At 45.1% G+C, this 21,530-nt stretch overlaps 2 protein-coding genes across 3 annotated transcripts; both read left to right on the forward strand.

Moving 5' to 3' along the window:
- Nucleotides 1–856: 856 nt before the first annotated feature.
- LOC117188233 (inactive serine protease scarface-like) lies at nt 857–14,567 on the forward strand. 2 transcript variants are annotated; one of them, XM_033391748.1, is made up of 7 exons: nt 857–912; nt 3,295–3,661; nt 6,895–7,086; nt 12,552–13,306; nt 13,377–13,529; nt 13,593–13,861; nt 13,926–14,567. In XM_033391748.1, the coding sequence occupies exons 2-7, from the start codon at nt 3,335–3,337 to the stop codon at nt 14,216–14,218; spliced, it is 1,989 nt and encodes a 662-aa protein (XP_033247639.1). In that variant the 5' UTR covers nt 857–912; nt 3,295–3,334; the 3' UTR covers nt 14,219–14,567. The 2 variants fall into 2 exon arrangements, with proteins under 2 accessions (XP_033247639.1, XP_033247640.1); XM_033391749.1 differs by lacking the exons at nt 857–912; nt 3,295–3,661; nt 6,895–7,086 and adding an exon at nt 12,450–12,471.
- Nucleotides 14,568–18,927: 4,360 nt separating this feature from the next.
- On the forward strand, nt 18,928–21,364 carry LOC108160511 (cytosolic non-specific dipeptidase). The gene is made up of 6 exons (XM_017294555.2): nt 18,928–19,045; nt 19,531–20,299; nt 20,363–20,430; nt 20,494–20,758; nt 20,824–21,075; nt 21,140–21,364. Exons 1-6 carry the CDS (start codon nt 19,008–19,010, stop codon nt 21,182–21,184), a joined length of 1,437 nt encoding a protein of 478 aa, XP_017150044.2. The 5' UTR covers nt 18,928–19,007; the 3' UTR covers nt 21,185–21,364.
- The last annotated feature ends 166 nt before the right edge of the window (nt 21,365–21,530 follow it).

The following is a 21,530-nucleotide window of genomic DNA, read 5'->3' on the forward strand; positions in this document are numbered from 1 at the left end:
AGCGTCCAAGACTTTTCACCCCAGCCCAAGCCAGACAAATAGATATATAAATATGAGTACTGTGTTCGGGCCTAATTTCGTATGAGCGTTTACCCTTGACAGATGTCGCATTTTTAGTATATGATTCAGCAGCATCCCAGCAAGGCAATTTGTTGACGATTGCCAGTGCCTAGAACTACCCGGATTTGTTTTTCCGCCATTTCATTATAGTGCCTTTAATTTACTACGAGACTCGAAATATAATAATACTTTAATGCCACAAAAAGTGTTCTGCGGACACCACAAATCGAAAAGTACAATACATATTGAGGCTCCACACACAGCAAACTAAATATCATTTGGACAAGGCTCAAAGAACGAAATCCATTAGTAGGAACCAGAGAGCCAAAAATACTACTAATAAAAATTTAAAGCCCACTGAAATGGCAAAGCCAAAAGCAGGCGAAAACAAATTAAGTCCCTGGCCAAGCGGAAAGCTGCTGGGAATGCGCATAGTGAAATACAGTAAGCAAAGAGATGCCAACTCTCAACACGCTGCTGCGGCTTCCAGGGGCAAAGCAAGAGCACGCCCGCGCCGAGATCCAACTTTTGGAGCTTACTCTCAGAGACAACAAAACGAAAGTAAGCATGAGAGTGAGCTTCGCTGTTGGCGTTGGCGTCAGCTTCAGCGTTGGCGTTGGCGTTGACTCATCTGCTGGCTGAGCTGCAAGCGTATCGTTTACTCGTACCTCTTCTGCGCTGCTTGAGGCTGCTGCGAACGGCTGAGGCTGCGGCAGCGGCAGCGTAGCGGCGGCAACGCAAGCAGCGCCTGCTTGGTACATATAAAACAGACGATCTTGGTAAAATATTCACAATCATTTTCAAGCTGTTCGTACGCGCGCTCGAGTCGAGAGGTGTCTGGATTTTTTCAGTGTAAGCGACGGCGTCAATAGATTTAGTAAAGTTAACGGTGTGCCATATGCAAAAAGTGCTCAGACCCAAGTTCAATGAAAGCTGCTCAGCCACAGCCGCAGACTCTTAACGAACGGAAAAAGTGACTGGCCAATTGGTGGTGAAGTGAAAATCCAAAGGACGTCCGAGAATAGCGAATCCCTAGTGTGCCCTGACCTCGATATAGGATCAGCCACAGATGCTGCAATTTATACCGCTACTATAAGTACGAGTATAAATTGTGCTGCAGCAGCCTTTTGTGGCTAGAAATTAAATTCATCTGCAGTTGATTGATTGATGGATAGTTTCATTGATTCAGTTGCAGTTGTCGCTTCTCTGCGGATGCCTAGTCCCGTCCCTGCCCTGCCTCTGCCTGTCTGCATGTCCACCCATGTCTGTCCACCCCTCTACCCTCTCCCCATTCCACAGTTTCTTGTCTGTCTCATGCAACCATTTCGACCGTTGCTTGGAGTGCTGGAAATTTATTTGTTGGAGATGCGATCTGAACTTTGCAGTTGATTGTTTTGTGTGTTTGTTGCACTGTTGCAAAATACAGCAGCGCAAAAATCTGCAGTTTTATTTTATGTGAAAAGCGGCCACAGAACAGCGGCAGCAGACACCACAGATGCTGCAACTTATACACAGCAATGGCATGGGCATTAAATTACTAATCGTACCAGCACAAAACAAAAGACAATTTGCCTACATATGTATGTATGTACATATGTGCATATATGTATGTACATATGTATAGTACCTATAAAACCTACATGCGTCGTACGAGTTCTTGAAGGAGGAAGAAGAGTTTTACGAACATGGGATTAGAAGGTCTAAGCTATTTGCCAATGGCGATTTGAGATTCAATTAGTTAACAGGCCCCGATTGGAGCCTCAAGAAAGTTTGTCGCTTTTTCGAGTCTTTTGTTTTTCCCCTCGGTCTGGACGTCCATCAATTCCCGCTGAAAGTGTGTCAATGAATCGTTTGTGGTAGCCGCGGGTAGATTTTTGACTGCGCATATGTATGTACATATATGTATGTATATTTATATGTATATGAGGAAAAAATATTATACGCAACTCAATAAATTCTAAGCTCATGAAATAGAAAGTAGAAATTCGCAGAATTTCTAAATCCAAGGCAAAAGTTAATAGTCTGGTCAATCAAATGACTCAAAGAAACTCTGAAAATATTTTATGCAAATTTTGTTTGGTAAAAACCAGCAATTTAATTTGTTCATATCCAACTATTTTTAGGTTTGACTCACGCCGAACGCATCCCGCAATTTGGCTCAGAGATCGATTTAGCGATTGGACACGAGCTCGGCTTAGTTCTTGTTGAGATTTTGTTTATGGTCACATGCAAATTTCACCAGCTCTTGCTGGCTAAAACAATCAGGCTGACGATTTATGAGCGAAGATACCTGAGACACTGATTTAACTCGGCCTGACTCAGAATAGATTTTGGCAAATCATGCTTATCCGGATCTGATTGTGGGAAACCACCAGCAAAGCTCCTCGGCTAACCAACTCAAATTCAGTCATCACAACTCTGCCAGTACTGCCAGTCTTTCCGTATGGGAGGGGGCTCATGCTATACATATAATAAAATATCGTCAATTATGAAATTGACGCTCTAAACACCAAACGACTGCCGCCCCTTTGCGTAACGTACGCTTCTTCAGATCTTCAGATATTCAGAGCAGACAGCAGACAGCAGTAGCGGGGCCACCAGAGAAGTCGTTTATCCGACTAAGAAGCTCTGACAAATTGCACACGTACTCGTGTCTACACACACGCATGTGTAGTACTATGATGCATACATTTTGCAAAAGTGTTTAGATGTCTGAGAACCGGTGGGGAGCGGATAGCGGATAGCTGGGAGCTGGGAGGAGGGAGGAGGGAGGAGGGACCGGTAATCTCACACCCAACCGCGCCAGTACGAGTTGTCTTGAGTTAACTTAAGCTCCTCCTTTGGACAAGCTACTTCGTCTTCAGTGTTGGCGGAGCAGCAAGTGCCATTTGCCATCGATATCGCGATCTCGGGCCTGACTGTCTGCCCCATCATCTATGGAATATCCTCCATAATATCATCCATCTCCATAGCTGACAAATACTCGGGTGGCTTCGCATATCCAGCTTTTCGACTTTTATGGGGCTTTCACGATCCCGTCGCGAAATGTTGTCATGACGCTGTTTGCATCTTGACGATGACGAAACACTGCTCAATCGATTACGCGAGTCACTCTGTATATTCTTGATTGTCACTGGCACCTTCTTGTTCGACTCGACCCTTAGCCTTTATACTTAGGTACATACAAATGCAGCTTATTGGCCGCTGTTAATCGAAATATTGCCTTCTCCGCAGGTTTTTCGTAGCAACACAGAGCAAAGTGAAAGCAAAAGCCATGTTCCGATTTCGAGAACAGTTCGCAGCCGTCCTTTCCATGGCGATGCTGGCGCTGGCTCTGGCCCGTGCCGACTACCAGGGCAACATGTTTCTCAACGGGCAGTACAAGAACGGCGTTAAGGAGCACCAGGAGACCCATTTCTCCGTGAACGCCGCATCGAACGTCTTCCTGAATCACGCCATCATCAGCCGCCAAGCCTCGCCCTTCCAGGGCCCCACATACCTGCCGCCAAAGGAGTTCCTGAAGTGCGCCTCAGGCCAGCAATGTGTGCGTCAGGGTCAATGTCAAAACGGATACTACACACAGCAACTGCCCAAGATCCAGGTAAGCCCCAATCCCACCCTAGCAACGGTCGTGCGCTGGACCACTCTCTAACCTGGGGCACTCATTTATTCGCTTTCAATTTAGTTGTCTATTGCATAATGGACATTGATTTGGGTTTTGCCAGCCACGCAAAAACAACAATAAATTTAGTATGAGCTTGCGCTTGACAAGCTACCCCAGCTCCCCGACATCCGACCCTAACGGATCCAGCGTGCTCGACCGATCCGCAGCAGCCCTACAATCAAAAAATTAAAATCCCGTCCTCAGCGATAACGCGTAAAATATTGCAGTCGTAGTTGTTGCTTGATTAGCCAGCCTGATCTGCGGCGGCTGATCGGTGGGGCCTATACGAGCTGGGTTGTTTGGCACAGTTACCGTTATTTTCCGGTTTTTCATTACCGAAATCCGAATCACATACTCGTATACGCGCATTTGTACGCGCTGCTCTGTGCTCCGCTGCCCAGTCCGGGATGGGAATGTCGTAATCCCAGAAAGTAAAAAGCGAAGTTCATGTTTAATTGCCCCTCGCCAAGTTGGCTTCGCTTCCACATAAACGTATGTAAAAAAGCTGCCGCTGCTTTGCATATTTTTCAGTGGCGTCGTAGCCCTTCGCGCTCATAAATAACACAAACAAGACATTCGCAGGGCAATGCTTCTCCATTGATGCTCGGTTGTCTCGTCCACCTGTGCCCGTGTGCCTGTGTGCCTGTGTGCCTGTGTGACTGTGTGCCCGTGTGCCTGTGCGCGAGCATAGTCTGCAATTGAGCTGCGGATTTCTCTTTTCTTGTGGGCTTCCTCCCCACTGCTGTTTGGAGGTGCATATGAAGCTGATGACGCCGATGATGCACAGTAGGGGAAGGACGGGAAAAGGGTGCTCGAGTGCTCGTACCACGATGTGAAATTGTGCAAGTCATTTTGGGCATACTGACATTCTTGGGGACGCAATAGGCAACTCTTATGATTATGGGAGACGAGACCCAAGGTGAAGACTCCGACAACAAGCTAGCCGACGCCGACGCCGACGCCGACGCTGACGCCGACGGACACCTAATGAAGTATCTCGTAGCAGTTGGATATAAAATATGCATTTTATTTCTCACATACACCGCATACTGCACATTGCAAAACTTCTGAATTATGTTTTTTAATTAAAAATTATTGAAGCTAAGGAGCTGCGACGGCGACTCTTGCGGCGCTGAGTGCTCATTTGACCCAATGACCGACCTGCACAGCGGAGCGCAGTGCAGCGACAAGTTTGGCAAGTCCAATCTAGACAAGAAATGCGTTTTTATTGGCGACCATCTCAGCTGCACAGAACGCTGCATAGATGCATGCTCTGTTAGGTCTCTGAAGTGGATTGCACCATCGCCATACACTCCCGACCGAATTGAATGGCAATTGGCGTTATTTACTCCTACTACAATCGCCTAATATCCACTCACACCATCAAACTTTGCAACAGTTTGCTGACACAAATTGTGGACAAAACAGCAGGCGAAAAGTCTTTGAGCCAACAATTGTCACCCCGACCCGTGGGCGTCTCTCGCTTAGTTCCACCGAGCAAGACAAGATCAAGCACAGCACAGACCAGATCAGACCAGCTGGCAGGAGAGCGATCAGCCAGTGTCTAGCCAAACTAGGTAACTTGTTTGAACAATCCCAAGCCGTGTGCGATCTTGACATTGACTCACTGCTGATGTGCAGCAGAAAGAATTGGGGGAAGGGGAGCGAGAAATTCGCGGGAAATTCGCTGGTTTTTCGCACACCTCATCCGTGTTGATGTGAAATGATGGGAAAAATGGCTCATTTTATAGGGAGCTGGAGCTATGCGCAATGCTTAGCAAGCAAAGTTATTTTGTCAATAGCCAGGAATGTGAACAAATATTTGAACTCGAGTGAGCAGATGGGAATAATTATCGAAACGATTGCAAGTTACGGCCACAGCACACCCAAGCAATTAAGGAACACAAATAGAAATGAAATCTCGCAGATTTCTCAGACGATGATGTCAAAAAGTTCGCTTTTTGTGTGGGGATCTTTTCCAGTTGTTCCGTCTGTTGATGGGTTTATCAACCTGTGCGTCACACACATAATGAACAATCTATAGTATAGATAAATGTCAGATACGTCTCCAGCTCCAGCTCCAGCTACAGCTCCGGTCCCGTAAAACGGAAAAGCGAAGCCGCCTCAAGTAAAACCTCATCCGCTTTTTTACCATTAGCGATCGATTCGAAGACTTGCGGTAAATGTCTCTAATGATATGCCCCCCCTGGTCTCAGCATTAACATCAATCCCATGCCCAATTCATCCACAAACCAGATCCAGGCACTTTCAAAAACCCGAGCTTAAAGTTAAGTTATTGCTTTATACCCATTTATTACCCATTTAGCATGCTTAGCTCGAATAAAACCTCATGCTGAATCTCTTCATTACTCAAGGTCATTCTTCAGAACTACGCACGGCTTTTTTAAATGGGTTTCCGATTATAGATTTTCTTGTTTTGGGCTATAAAGGCAGGAATAAATTAGACGTGGACAGTTTAATTTGTAACATACTCGTACAGGGGCTGATTGATATATTGAGTGGCAGATTCAGAGCAACTGTGAACGGGTTCTTCGGACTGTTCTCTTTTATATTCGGCTCACTGGGGACATCTGGGGAAATATACTACTCGTATTTCTAAGAGCGGACGTACACTCGGGCTGCCGTTGGCCGCACACGGACACCTAAGAACGAGTATGTATGGCTATTGAACTTTGGCCGCAGCCAACAAAGTTATTAATTTGCAATTGTCCAGTTGCTAAATGCCAGTTGACGAAGAGCGAAGGCAGCGCAAGCAAAAAATTAGCAAGACATCAGCGAAGGTTTGGTAGAACGTCTCCAAGCACGCGGCGGCAAAGTTCAATGCAAATGCAACTGCAGAGCGTCAGCGCCAGCCCCAGCCACAGCCCCAGGCACCTGGCTGAACACTTCTTAGCACATCATTAATGCAATTGGCTGCACTTTGGTGACCTTTTGACAAAGACGACAGCAGTCGCAGTCTCTCAATTAATGCTGCAGGGGGCAAGCGATTCATGGCTGCTGGTCACTGCACTGGTCAAGTACGCCCCAAGTGGCTCAATCGCATTGCCTGCTGATTGATTGTGGGTGTCTTATCTTTAAGTCAATCTGCGAGTGTCTTTACCGCTTGCGCTTTGGCACATTATTCATCGCAGCCACACTTTGTCTTACAGAACTGCGAGCCGGACTCGAACGTTTGCTGCACCTACCGCGCACCACCCACCACCACCACCACCACCACCACCACCACAACGACTACCACACCTCAGCCGTTCGCGACCTGTCCACGCGACTCGGATTGTGTAGCACCAGAGGACTGCCGCAACGGAGAGATCAGCTCCATCAACTATGTGAAGAAGCAAGGGGTAAGTTTTGGCTGACACTTAAAAATCTGGGCAACCCAGATGGAGGATCACAAGAAACACGATACTTAGTATGCAGGGTTTCCCCATGCAATCGGTTTGAGAAGTATAACAAACGACCAGCTGAGCAAAACCGCTTTGATGTATGAAACAAAGCGATCTGAGGAGAAGCAGAAGCAGATGCACCTCGTTTTGGAGGAATCAGAGTCGACCACACCGATCCGATCCGATCCCAGCGCATTACACAAGCCCAGCGGTACAGCAAGCACATGGGGAAGCCCCAAAGACCCAACAACCAAACAACCAAACAATCAAACAATCTCACAAAGCCCCGACAGCTTATTAGCACACAATTAGTTGTAATCGCCAGCGCTCTGATTTTCGTCTTGAGATTCTCCCAAACCCCACGCGCCGAGTGGGTGGTTATTCTCTTGGCAATCTTAGACGGGTGACGTGATGCTGTCGTTACGATAAGTGTATTACCTAAATCGTTCTCATAACGGTTGTATATGCACGTAAATATGTGCGTGTGGTATATCCAATGTGGATGTACATTGTACATATGTATGTACATACATAGGTACTCGTACATAGCACTGTCATTGCCACAGGGGGAAATGTTAATGCGCAGCACTCAGGCAACGAACTTGACGCCATCGGGTGCAATCAAATTGGAATGCGGTTGAACCTTACCTTCCAGTAACGCAATATACATACATTCAAGCCAAAAAAGTGTTAAATTACGGCCTACCAGAGCGCCAGATACAAGTGCGTATGGCAGCCAAAGAGAGGCTCTGGGAGGCCGAAACAAAGAGAGGCAAAGGGAAGTCTCGATATATTCAACTGGCTATTGCAATTGCATAATTTGTTTACATGCAATGGCCAACAAAACGGGTCGGCTGTTGTACGTTGTTGTTGCATGCAACGCCTGAAAAAATGAACGCGGCAAGTGAAATATGTTGCAGCCCAGACGGACATCCCTGCAGCTGCAGGTCGCACTTAAAGCAAAATCGTTTTAGTTTTTTTGCTCGGTATTCAGGCACTGTACGGGTATACTATGCTTTCACTGAGTGTGACACTGAACGATTTGTCTCAATGGATACGGCTAAAGTATTGCCCACACTTTTTTGTCTGGGCTTCTAGCTCCGATTTTTGAGAGTTGTCAGAAAAAGTCCGTTTGATACCCTATCAAGCTATCTTTACTAAGAGAGGGCCAGCGAACATGGATTTTATATAAGAGTACAGATTAAACATACTACATACATAGGCTGAACTGAAACGGTCGACGAGATTTAAAGAATAGGGTAAATTAGTGTCGACAACCTCCGACCAAAATGCCTTTCATGTTGGCCCTCGTTCAGGTGCTCTTGCCTCGAACTCGTTAAGTTATGCAGGCATTGACGCCAATTGCTTGGCATACTACAAAATGCACACTGGTGCAGTGTCATCAGTCTCCAACTGACCAACATCAACAGCTGTATTAGCAACCAGTTGCTCAAAGTCGTATTCCCGACCTACAAGAGGCAAGGAGGAGAAATGGCCTGAGTCGTTTAGCAGTTGAAAATGCGAGGAATGCACGCAAGGTCGTTTTGGGCTGGGATCTGAGGCCAAGACTGGGACGATACTGACAGGAATTGAGACTTCCAAATAAGGCAGTACATTAAGCTTGATTCTTAAATCGGCATGGCATGGCACCGGTCCGGCGCACTAGGTGGACTTGGACATTGTGGGCCAACTTCTCAACTTCCACATTTGCCAGATTATGCTCATATCTGATCAATTAATGTTTACATGCTACTGAAATAGCAACCATATGTACATACATACATATATACGCATGTATTATGTACTATGTATGTATGTATGTAGTATGCAGAGCGACCTTATACCAAGCGTTTGTCAGACTCGATAACATACCCAAGCCAGCATGAACATCGTTTTAATGGAAGAGGATTTGGAGTTGAGTCGAGTCGAGTCGAGTCGATTCGATCGATGAACGGGGAAGCACGCAAGCCTTCACTGGCTCATCAAATCACTGATAATTATGAATATTATAGGGCATACTTACACTCCGGCCATTTATCATTTCGGCCTGGCTGATCTGGCCGACAGATCTGGCTGGCCGTGTGTGGCTTCGATTGCATGTTTTACATTTTGTGAAATCCAGCATTAAAGTTACCATTTAGGGTATCGTTTCCTACGCGCAAATGCGTGTACAACGCTGCTTTTTCAGAAAGCCGGTTTAGGGCAGTCTAGCTGGACAAATTTTAAGCTCTGATAAGCCTGATATATTCATTCTGGCAATCAGGTGAGCGTCTTCAAGTCTCTTCTGTGGTACCGTGTTTGCAATGCATTATCATCACCCCATAACTACATAACAAATTGTAGTTGTGACCTCAGGTTTGGGGTAGTTTGGGTAATTTAGTCGGTTGATGCACCACTTGAAAACTGTAGCAGTCGGAAGAAGGGGCACACTTACCAAGGCTCACACAAATGAACAGAGCAGGTCGTGATTGTCGGAGCGTCAGCATTAAGTGGACGCAGAGCAACAACAGAGGGTGACGTAGAGCGGGAAACGAAGCGAGCGCCAACCCAAGGTCTAGGTCGAACTCGAGTTCAGCCCCCATCGCGATGGGGACAAACCACGGGCAGAAAGTCGTTGTCAGCGCTTTTATGTTGTCACTGGTGCAGATCTGCCTTGCTGGTAACGTAACCCTTCGTGGCGCTTCGCTTGGTTGTTATTTTATTGTTATTTAATTTTACTATAATAACAATTAACAAAAATTTTTAGTCCTATTATGATTTTATTGGTCTGCGTCTCCGGGCTTCAGATCAATACAATGTCAATGTCGCTTTTGTTATACCATAACTTAATGAATGGTTTTAACGACACATTTTTGAATTATACTCAAATTTTAATATATGCTGTTATGTCTTCAGAGATTATTCATTAGTATTATTGGTAAGGCTACGCCCATTCAGTTTGGTCGTAAATTATTGACTTACACCCGATCCCCTGGTCTATGACTCCTATGCATAAATTGCAGTGCAGGCGCATAAACAAAAGACTTAAGCGGCAAACTTGTGTTCCAACCGACTGCTGACTTGCATGCACTCAGGGCCGAGACGACAGCGACGTCGACGCGCAGAAGCTTCTTCACCAGAGATCGAAAATTGCCTAATTTTATAGGCGCATAAATTGCGGGCAGAAAAAGCGAAGAACAAGGCTCTAGGAATTTATTGATGTGTTAGTGGCACATTAATGCGGTCGTAAAAATAATTTCGTCTTTGCTGTGAAACATTTTCGCCATAAATTTCGAAGCTTCAGATAGGCTTGGAGCTTGGCCTGTCCTTCAGGCAGCGACTGCCAAGGGGTACAGTCGCAAGAATTGACTCAGTTCATCCAACTGGATGATGGCCCATAGCCCATAACCCATAGCCCATCGCCCAAAGCCCATATCATTTTCCCCAGATATGAACTTGGTAAAGCCATAAACAAAAATGTTCAAACATTCGAGTATCCACGGGCATTCTGGTATATCATATGCCTATAGTAATTGCAACATGATTTTAAAATTGCGCCAGACACAATCTATGAGACATAAGCACCTAAAACCAAAAATACAACGACAACGCATGACCACCGGCAACATTTATTAAAAGCATTTCTGAGTTGCTGTTGGTGGTTTCTGGCGATTACATATTTTAGCTGTCGCTGGTACACAAGTAGCTTGTGGTTTTCGTTGTCGATGTTGTTATCTCGGCGCGAAATGATTGATCATAAGCAATGCAGAGACCAGCGGCAAGCAAGTCCAAGTAATCGGTGATCAGGTGGAGCTCGACAGCGGGGCAGAGTAAATCTGGAGGCGAGGATTGGGCCTGCCATTTCCCCTCACTGGTATTGTCATTGGTCGTTATTTCGATTTCTGGCTGAGGTATGGCATCCTTTGGGACAATGTGTATTTCGTGTGTTATATAAAGTTTAATGCGCGTATGGTCCTCTTCGCTGCGATGAGTGATGTCTACATTAAGATAACATTTGATTAACTCTTAATTAATGAAAATTACGCAGAGGGTCGCCAGTTGCGCCTAATGATAATGTTAAGAAATTAAGCGGGTCAGCCGGAGCAGAAGGACAGCGTATGATAATGGTGGTTTCCATTAATGATCGGAAATTGGGCCAAGCTCAGCCGGTCCGGACGGGACAGATCAGACTTGCTCAAGACTTGCCAAACGGAAGCGCATATACTTTAATAATTATTATTATTAATTTGCCTTTCAGGCAATCAGCAGTCAGCAATGAGCACGCGGCTGCTGCCTTTATCAGCTACCCACGGATCACTTTTTGTTTAATTTCAACAAATGAGCACATTACTCCTACATTACGGCCGACGGCGGATGCTGCTCTCTGACTTACGAGCTACAAATTGCGCGAAACAATAAGCCCAAGGTCGTGTCCCGTTGACATCTCGGCTTGGGGCCGAGACTGGGGCTCAAGCTGCGTGTGAAAATCCGCCTGGAGCGAGGAAAGAGAGGGAGCACTTGGGGTGTTGTTTAATTCAACTCTTTTGTGGTGGGCGCTGGTGGTGCTACTGGTCTGGTGCTGGTTCTGGTGCTGATGATTATCGCGTTGATTGCGTAAGCAGGCAGCAACTCGAACCGGCCAACAGAGTTTGTAAATATTTCGACTGCTAAAAAATATGCAAATGATCTCGCATTTGTATTGTAATTTCTAATGGTTCCGCAACTTGATACATTCTCAAAGCACACATACGATAAGTGTGTATGAATGTATGGACGAAATATAGCCGTATTCTGAATTCTGCCAGGTGACTAATTGCCTATTTATACATCATTTAACCAGTTAACGTTAACAGGGCGATGAATATGAACATACAGTAGATCTCTATTAATCAGAATCAGAATCAAAATTTAACACTTATTTGGTCATCAGCTCCTTCCACAATAATTAGCTATGGGAGAACACCTTCAAGTATGCTAGTAGCGAAGAAGGCCCCACCTACACCCCCCACAAAAATGTGACAACTTCAGCGAACAATAGACTCGGCCGACAAACTTGAATCAGTATCCACTCGCGTCAGCCACTGCAACCGCATCTGCGTCGCGTCGCGTCAAAGTCATTTCAAAGTCCCCGCCCTCGACGTGTCGTATTGCATTGCATCATGAAACCGCACAGCCATAGACAACTCACAGCCAGACGGCATAGCCGCTTTAATGACCAGGTAGCAGTCCGTTGCCAGTCAGCCAGTGAGCAGAACTTCTGCTGCTGTAATTTAATGCGCTGGTTCACGGACTCCGCAGCGCGACAACGACCATGCACGTAGCTGGATGTGCTGAGGCTCCAACTGGTAGCTTATGTGACATGGCGTGCGTTGTCACCTATCCCCCATCCCATCGATACACTCGAGCCTACTCTAACCTTTTTGTTTCACAAATTTTTCTTGCAGCCCAACCGTTGCTACGCTCCCGAGGTGTGCTGCCGGATGCCCTCTACAACGCTAACCGAAGACGGATACATATTTAACCTGCCTGACAAGACGTTCCCGCTGCCCACCAATCCCACGGTGCCCGCCGTCCGCACAACGCAGCCTGCCCTACGTCCACTGCCCACCACTCGTCCCACTAACGAGTACCTGCCACCACAGACGACTCGTCGGCCGGTGTACCAACAACCCCCCCAGACAACACGGCGTCCCGTCTATCAGCCGCCACCCACTACCATCCGCCCGCAAACCCAGCCCACGCAGCCCGCTTACCGACCACAGCCGACACAGCCGCAATCGACCCGTCGCCCCACCAACGAGTATTTGCCTCCCGTATCGGTGAATGAGATTCCTCACCGCGAGAATCCACGTTACGAGCCGGACCGTGTTCCGGAACCATCTAATGAGAAGCCTGTGTACCGCGGCGAGGATCAGCTGTCGCCGCAGATCTTCCCAACGCCACAGACCGTAAATGTACCAAAATACTTTGCCAAGTGCGCCTCTGCCTTGGTCTGTACGGACGAAAACTACTGCAATGCCATCGGTGTGCTCTCCGAAACGCCCGTCGAGCTATCTCCCATGGAAGCGGCCTTCCGAGTGCCCCTCACCGACTGCTTGCAGGCCGAGAGCGGAGCACCTGGAAAATGTTGCCGCGATCCGAACTACGTAGACCCGTGGCCAGTCAACTTGGCCGGCGTGTGCGCCACCAGAAATAAGCGGTAAGCAAAACAAATTGATTAATCTCAAAAACAGCAATATACAACAGTCGTATTGTTTTCTCTTTTGAAGCACTAAGCCCACTGGCATTAAGGACCTGGATGCTAACTTTGCCGAGATCCCATGGCAGGCAATGATTCTGCGGGAGTCTAGCAAAACGCTGCTTTGTGGCGGTGCCATCATTGGGGACGAGTTCGTCCTGACCACCGCCAGCTGCGTCAACGGGTAAGAACAAAAATGTTACATGCAATATTTCTTCAATATCAATGAGAATCGAATCACGTTTAGGCTGCCAGTTAACGACATCCGCATTAAGGCCGGAGAATGGGAGCTGGGAAGCACAAACGAGCCACTGCCCTTCCAGCTGACCGGGGCCAAGTCGATTGACGTCCATCCCTCATATGCCTCCTCGAGCACTGCTAACGACCTGGCCATTATTCGACTGGATAAACGCCTGGAGTTCGCCACCCACATCCAGCCAATCTGCATCAGCGACGCGGATCCCCAGGCCTCGGAACAGTGCGTGACCTCCGGCTGGGGCAAGCAGGCATTGTCAAGTAAGTTCGGACATGCGTCCACACATACATATGTATCCACTCCACTCACTCTCCACACCCTTAGTTCACGAGGAAGGCGCAATCATGCACGTTACTGACACATCGTCGCAGGGACGCAGTGAGTGCGCAGCGGACGCCACCAGCGTATGCAGCGCCACGAAGTTTGATGCATGCCAATTCGATCTGGGGAGCGCGCTCGCCTGCGGCAGCGGGTCGAGTATCCGCCTCAAGGGCATTTTCAGCGCCGAGAACTCCTGCGGGGAGGGACAGACGGTGCGCTTTGCCAAGCCCGATATCAAGTGGATTAACACGGCGTTTGCCGACAGGAACAAGCCGCTGCTCCTGAAACGCTTCTAAGCCGCGAAAAGACGCATAGATAACCGTTCTCCGAAGTGGAGTACAGTGAAGCAGTGAGCAAAGAGGAGAATTGAATACCTACAATAGAACAGCTCCGACGGTTAATAGTCTTTTGATTTTAGTTGAACTATCTCAAATTTAGCCTACATTGCACTACTGTTGTTCTAAGTCGCAACCTGCCACGCCCACATTATAGATATTTATTCAAGCACATAAAATAACCCGAGTAGGACACCACAGTTCACATTTGTTGCAATCACATGTAGTTTCAATTCAGTTCAGCAGTAGAAACTATTGACGAGTTGTAAAATAATTAATTGTAAGCGATAGGTTGTTCACATAAATTTTTGAACGGCCAAACTAATTACTACCAGCTCAGCAAACCATGACGACGCACAAAGATTTTGATTTGAAACTTGAGATTATAAAATATACTTTCTTCAATCCATATATGTACCATGTATTGTAAGTCCTGCCCAGTGCACTCTTTCTAGACATAAGCAAAACGGCACTCCTGTACACCACACCACTCCACCACATCTCAGCTGCAGCATCTACACATATTTTTACTATTATTTAAAGCTTTTCCTATATCGTGTATCGTAAATCGTGTAGGTATATGTTAATATGTTTAAAATGTTGTATAAAGTGTCTATTCATCTAAATTTAGTTTCTAATTTAAATTTTAAATAAAGAAAAATTATTTAGATATATCAAAGAGTTTATTATTAATGCTCAACATCCTGTCGACACAGGCCAAAATCATGGATTTCGATTAAAAGCGAACTTGAAACTAAGTTGAAGTTTATTTGCATTACACATTGTATCGTACACAAGTATCAGGCACCGGTGTCGCACTAGTTATCATTCTCACCTCGCTGGTTCCAAATCGATTATGATAATGTATTTCAGCGGAAAATACAAGGCACACTGGGCCGATATTCTGGCATAAATTCAAAAATATCATGGAAACAAATTTTGAATGATACGATATCATAATACATACCCTGGCTAGGAAAACTGGATTTATATTTTTAAACCCGATACTCATAATGAGTATTGGGGTATATTAGATTTGTGGTAAAAGTGGATGTGTGTAACGTCCAGAAGGAATCGTTTCCGACCCCATAAAGTATATATATTCTTGATCAGCATCAATAGCCGAGTCGATTGAGCCCCGTCTGTCTGTCCGTCTGTCCGTCTGTCCGTCTGTCCGTCCGTCCGTCCGTCCGTCCGTCCGTCCGTCCCCTTCAGCGCCTAGTGCTCCAAGACCATAAGAGCTAGAGCAACGATGTTTTGGATCCAGACTTCTGTGATATGTCACTGCTACAAAAATATTTCAAAACTTCGCCCCGCCCACTTCCGCCCCCACAAAGGACGAAAATCTGTGGCAACCACAATTTTAAAGATATGAGAAAACCAAAAACGTAGAATTGTAGAGAATGACCATATCTTTAAGACTGCGGAATCTGAATTGGATCGTATTATTATTATAGCCAGCATCAAGAAAACAATTTCATTTTTTCTCGCCCTGTCTCTCTCTAACACACACGTAGCATAGGCGGCTTTGCTTAGAGTAAAACATTAGCGCCTAGATCTCAGAGACTAAAAAAGCTAGAGCAACCAAATTTGGTATCCACACTCCTAATATATCGGACCGAGACGAGTTTGTTTCAAAATTTCGCCACACCCCCTTCCGCCCCCGCAAAGGACGAAAATCTGGGGATATTCAAAAATCTCAGAGACTATTAAGGCTAGAGTAACCAAATTTGGTATCCGCACTCCTGTTAGATCTTACTATAAAACGTGTATCTCAAAATTTCACCCCACCCCCTTCCGCCCACACAAAGAACGAAAATCTGTTGCATCCACAATATTGCACATTCGAGAAAACTAAAAACGCAGAATCATAGATAATGACCATATCTATGCTGAATCTGGATCAGATCAGATAATTTTTATAGCCAATAGGAACAAATCAATTTGCAGTGGCTACGCAGCGCCCGACGTCACGCTCAGACTGATTTTCTGTCTCTCTCGCACGCACTCTTTGTCGTGTCGTTTAATATTAGCGGCGTCTGCCGGAGGAGAGCCATACTGACTTAGTATCGGGTATAACTGTAGAGTTGCGGTGTCCGCAGCAACTCACAACGTTCCCCCTCATTTGTTTTTATTTTAGAGTTTATCTGGCACGAATTGACGGATATGTGAAGACGGTCCCGTGCAAAAAAAATGTCAGCGGAAAACTTTCCGCTTGCTGACGCCCTCATCTTCTAGGACGATTCTGCTACTTGCCACCGTGCAAGATTGAACAGGCATATTTTTTCAAACTGTTTTATTATATTGTGTAATGATATATTCAAAAAGATTGATTTTTCCAACGATGGGTTCTCTTAGCTAAAATAATATTTATCAATAGTGGGAATGAGGACAATGGACTGGCCGGGAAATGCTCCTGGTTTCAATCCGATCGAGAATCTTTAGACCATCATGAACATTTAGTAATGAAAACAGAGACCCAAAACTTATCAGAATTGAAAGAAATATTTGAAAAAGTGTTGAATAACCATACAAACATCGAATTAATCTGCTAATTAAGAGGTACCAAGCTTTCGCGTAGAAAACTAGTTCTTGAACAGCGAGGAGGTACAAAAAAATATTTACAAACTCATCAATATTCATAGAATACAACGTATGTTAGGTTAGGTTAAGGCGGTAGCCGGGAGGGGGGGGATAAGAGCCTCCCGCCCCCAAGCTCACTTGGACCTATAATAACAGAACAATTTTATTTCCGGACTAAAAACCAAGAATGAATTTTTCCGTACAATTATAAAAGTTAATACCAAAGTGAATACTTTTTGATTTTGTAACGAACCTTAAAGGGTTCGATACAATCCTTCCCCCAACGTGTGATAAACATAAACCTGCTACTAAGTTACAACACCCCGCATATATATTATTTACCAACACTAAGGATTCTTTTAGAAACAAGGACTTTGGATTCAAACTTTTAATGTGTTTCGTTTGCCATTTATATATGTAGTTTAGTTAGTTTTATGAGCTTTTTTCTTGAAAAACAAACCAAAACTTTATAAAACCAAAAAAATCTATTTATTTTTACTGTACACATTTCACTTTCCGCTACTGTAAATGTAGAGTCCCCACTTCTCTTAATGTTTTTACAGAGTTTGGGGGCCGCGCGCTCTTCGAAGCCGTTATGAGAGAGGATTTCCGATCTCATCCCATAAGAGAATCCCGAAGCCAACTCACCCACACCCCCAAAGAAAAGAGAGCGGCCAAGATCCCGAATAAGACCATGACCTTGAGCCTGGTTCAAGGGCAATAGAAGAGAACGATGGCAAATCAGCGGTTCGGGAGAGATATGTACATAGAGCAGCTAAGCCAGGAATTATATCAGTTCAAAAAAAGTCCGAAACGGAGGCTAACGCGAATGTGCAGCCGATTGAAAGTTTTGTAACGCTTTATGTCTGAAAAAAAGTGAGTGGAATGAGGATGGAGTAGTGGCCATCACTCTATCGAAAAATCTGTGATTCCAGGAGACCAGGATCAGGGAAACACCAGAAGCTTTAGAGCTGACCAGCAGGACGGAAAAAATACCCAATAAACGTAAAAGTGAGTCCGCTCCAAAAGGGGAGAAATAAAAACCCCAAATTTATTGTTTTTGCGAAATCCATGGAGAATTGGGCACAGTTCCGCCACCCTGGCATGCTTTTTTTTTTGGTCTCGCGGAACTATCCTGGCCACATAGTGCGGTCCCCTCATCCTGCTAGGGACCAAGAGAATATCATCAATTAACTTTTTTACTCCAATTAACACTTTTTGTTAGACGTCTCCATTTATATGTAATTGTTAATCCCCTAATTTAAGTCCGTTCATATCAATTTATACATATATTCTTCCTTATATGTAATTTATTTATATTTATTATATTAATTATTCCTAATTATTTATTTATAAAACCGCCCGTAATGATAAGATGAGGGGGGTATGAATAGGCAGGCATAGTTTAGTAATGATACCATGTAAAAGTATGAAGTTAACGTGAAAATTATAGGCAAGACAATGAGTTGCTAATTGTTTCGAATGGGGGGAAGAGGAGCCACAACAACGATAGGATAAGAAGACTGCTGCACATGGCAGGCCGATCCAGAGCGTTATGATTCGGATCTCAGGTAAGTCAGAGGTAAAGACATCGACACCTGGACCTGGGGAAGTTCCTGTGATATTGTTTGTCGAGTAGAGTCCGTTTGCAGTTTTTTTTTTGTCGGTTACTTTTGTTGGTTGAATTTGTCCGAGATGTCCAATTCGTTGGTATATTGTGCGACCTGGGGGCTTAGCAAGTACCCAGCCCTGGGATGACTGGCTAGCCGGCCTTGCCCCAAAGAAAAAAAGGTTCGTAACACATAATTCATTATATTTCCTTTTCTATGGCGTCGCTAAGCTTGCTCTAGTTAGTTACAACTTACAGAGTTGGAGTACAGACCTTTTTGTCCCCAATCTTTTACTTTGACTCGCTTAACAATTACCCACAATACAAATTATAACGTATTTTAAAATCATTAATTTGTGAAAATATTTAATAGTTAGTGAGCGAAGAGCCGTGTCTTAACAGTATATTTCGAAAATGTAAGGGTATATTTTGGTATATTTTTGAGAGTCAGATGGTATATTTGGGTGTTAAGTTCACGGTCACACTGCACAGCTGTTGTTCGAAAAACTATTTAAACGCAACGCGAACGGCGAAGTTAAAAATTAAAATATTAGAAAAATGTCAGCGCTTCCCAGTGAACTTCAGCAATTCTTCGCGTAAGTAAAAACAAGATTGATTGTGTGGGTGGCAGGGATAACTTGAAATCCTGTTGCCTGCCGCTTTTGACGTCAGAGACGCTGTGCCGCAAAAATAAGAGAAAAGAGAACGCCTGATAAGGGACGACAGGAAAAAGATGGCTAAATGCTTGTTTTCCCATTTCATTTGCACGAACATAAAGATATTCGTGCATATATGCTTCACGCTATCTTTATATGTACGAGTACATTAATGGGTGGGGGTGATTTGCATTTTATCTCGGACGACCGCTGGCTGGAATACATACGTTGCAAAAATTTCTTCTCTTTATCGCTTTCTTTGTTAGATGTGTGATGGGCGAGGGGTGAATAGAAAAGAGAAAAGAGAGAAAAGAAACCGCAAGCACGATTATCCATATTTTTCTAGTTCATAGAACATGTGGTTTCCTATTATTAATTTCACACGCCCATATCTGTTGGTCATAAAATGATTACATTTTTTCTAGCTTCGTTGATGGCAAGAAAGGCGATTACATAGGCGCTCTAAAAACCGCTGTGGGGATTCAGTCCGTTTCGGCTTGGCCTGATAAGCGCGGCGAAATCGATCGCATGGTTGACTGGACCGCTGACAAGCTAAAGGCATTGGGCACAGAAATCGAGCTTGCAGATGTGGGTAAGCAGACCCTGCCGAGCGGCCAGATAATTCCGTTGCCAAAGGTGCTGCTGGGGACTCTGGGCAAGGACCCCACTAAGAAGACTGTCTTGGTCTATGGCCACCTTGATGTGCAGCCTGCCTTGAAGGAGGACGGCTGGGACACCGATCCTTTTGTGCTCACTGAGGTCGATGGAAAGCTGTTTGGCCGCGGGGCATCCGACGACAAGGGACCTGTCCTGTGCTGGATTCATGCGATCGAGGCATACCAGAAGCTGAACATTCCACTGCCACTTAACGTTAAGTTTGTGTTCGAGGGAATGGAGGAGAGTGGCAGCGAAGGCCTCGACGATCTCTTGATGGAACGCAAAAATGATTTCCTTGCTGATGTTGACTACGTTTGCATTTCGGACAACTACTGGTTGGGAAAAAAACGTCCCTGCCTCACCTATGGTCTCCGTGGCTTGGCTTATTTCCAGTTGGAGGTAGAGTGTGCCACCAAGGATCTGCACAGTGGAGTTTTCGGTGGAACCGTTCATGAAGCAATGCCAGATCTTTGCTACCTGCTCAGCGTACTCGTCGACAAGGACACCAATATACTGATTCCAGGAGTGGATCGTGACGTGAGTGGTCATATTAAATAACTAGCGACTAGTTATTAAAGTTCTCAATACCACACCTAATAGGTGGCTCCGCAGCTAAAAAACGAGAAAGAAATCTACGAGAACATCGACTTTGAAGTGGCCGAGTATAAGTAATTTAATCTAATCTGCACATCTACATAGTAAATCTCTGTAATCGGTGTAATCTCCTGCAGGAAAGACGTTGGTGTCGAGCAGCTGCCGCATAACGGCGACAAAACGAGACTACTTCAGGCCAGATGGCGGTTTCCCAGTTTGTCCATTCATGGAATCGAAGGTGCTTTTTATGAGCCGGGCGCAAAGACTGTTATACCCAAGAAGGTCATTGGCAAATTTTCCATTCGTTTAGTACCCGACCAAGACCCAAAGCACATTGAGGAGTGCGTTGTAAAGTACATCAATGATAAATGGGTGGAGCGTGGCTCACCGAACAAGATGAAGGTCTGTTTATTACATGTCCCCAAACATTGATGCAGGCTAACCAGCTTTTGATCTTACGCATTTAGGTCGTCATGCTGTCAGCTGGCAAGCCCTGGACTGAGGATCCCAACCACCCACACTACGAGGCTGCGAAGCGTGCTATCAAGCATGTGTTCAATGTGGAACCTGACATGACTCGCGAAGGCGGCTCCATTCCTGTCACCCTCACATTGCAGGAAGCGACTGGAAAAAATGTCATCCTGGTGCCTGTGGGTGCTTGCGATGATGGTGCTCATTCTCAAAATGAAAAGATCGACATTTACAACTACATTGAAGGGGTAGGTTTCCAATTAACGAATAGTTTTCGTTGTGAGCAGTGATTAAAACCTTTTCATTTACCAGACCAAACTTCTCGGCGCCTATCTGCACGAGGTGGGAAAGTTGTAGGAAAGTAGAATGATGACCTACGAGTTTCTACTACAACAGCGATATAACACCACAATTGTGCACTTACAATATACATATTCATATACGTATTATCTTTATGAATTTATATTCTTTTTTGTATTTAGATATTAAATCATATCGTACATACATATTTACGCACCGGAATAAGCAAAAACTTCAGTTTTCCGCTTTTTGAAATGCCTTTTCCCCCGACATTTTTTAAACACCGGAGATTTTTATTGCTGAATTATGATTATGATTTTTATTAGGAATTTCATGCTGATCACGAATAAGTATTCGATATGGCCTAGGACGTGGCTTTAAATGACATTTACTCGATTTTTAC

This window comes from Drosophila miranda, chromosome 3 (genome assembly GCF_003369915.1).
Source record: "Drosophila miranda strain MSH22 chromosome 3, D.miranda_PacBio2.1, whole genome shotgun sequence".
Lineage (NCBI taxonomy): Eukaryota > Metazoa > Arthropoda > Insecta > Diptera > Drosophilidae > Drosophila > Drosophila miranda.

Coding starts and splice junctions, on each gene's coding strand:
- LOC117188233 (XM_033391748.1), top strand. CDS start 3,335: ATGTTCCGATTTCGAGAACAGTTCGCAGCCGTCCTTTCCATGGCGATG. Junction 7,087..12,551: donor ACTATGTGAAGAAGCAAGGG/GTAAGTTTTGGC, acceptor TTTTTCTTGCAG/CCCAACCGTTGCTACGCTCC. Junction 13,530..13,592: donor ACCGCCAGCTGCGTCAACGG/GTAAGAACAAAA, acceptor AATCACGTTTAG/GCTGCCAGTTAACGACATCC.
- LOC108160511 (XM_017294555.2), top strand. CDS start 19,008: ATGTCAGCGCTTCCCAGTGAACTTCAGCAATTCTTCGC. Junction 20,431..20,493: donor TTTGAAGTGGCCGAGTATAA/GTAATTTAATCT, acceptor AATCTCCTGCAG/GAAAGACGTTGGTGTCGAGC. Junction 21,076..21,139: donor TTTACAACTACATTGAAGGG/GTAGGTTTCCAA, acceptor TTCATTTACCAG/ACCAAACTTCTCGGCGCCTA.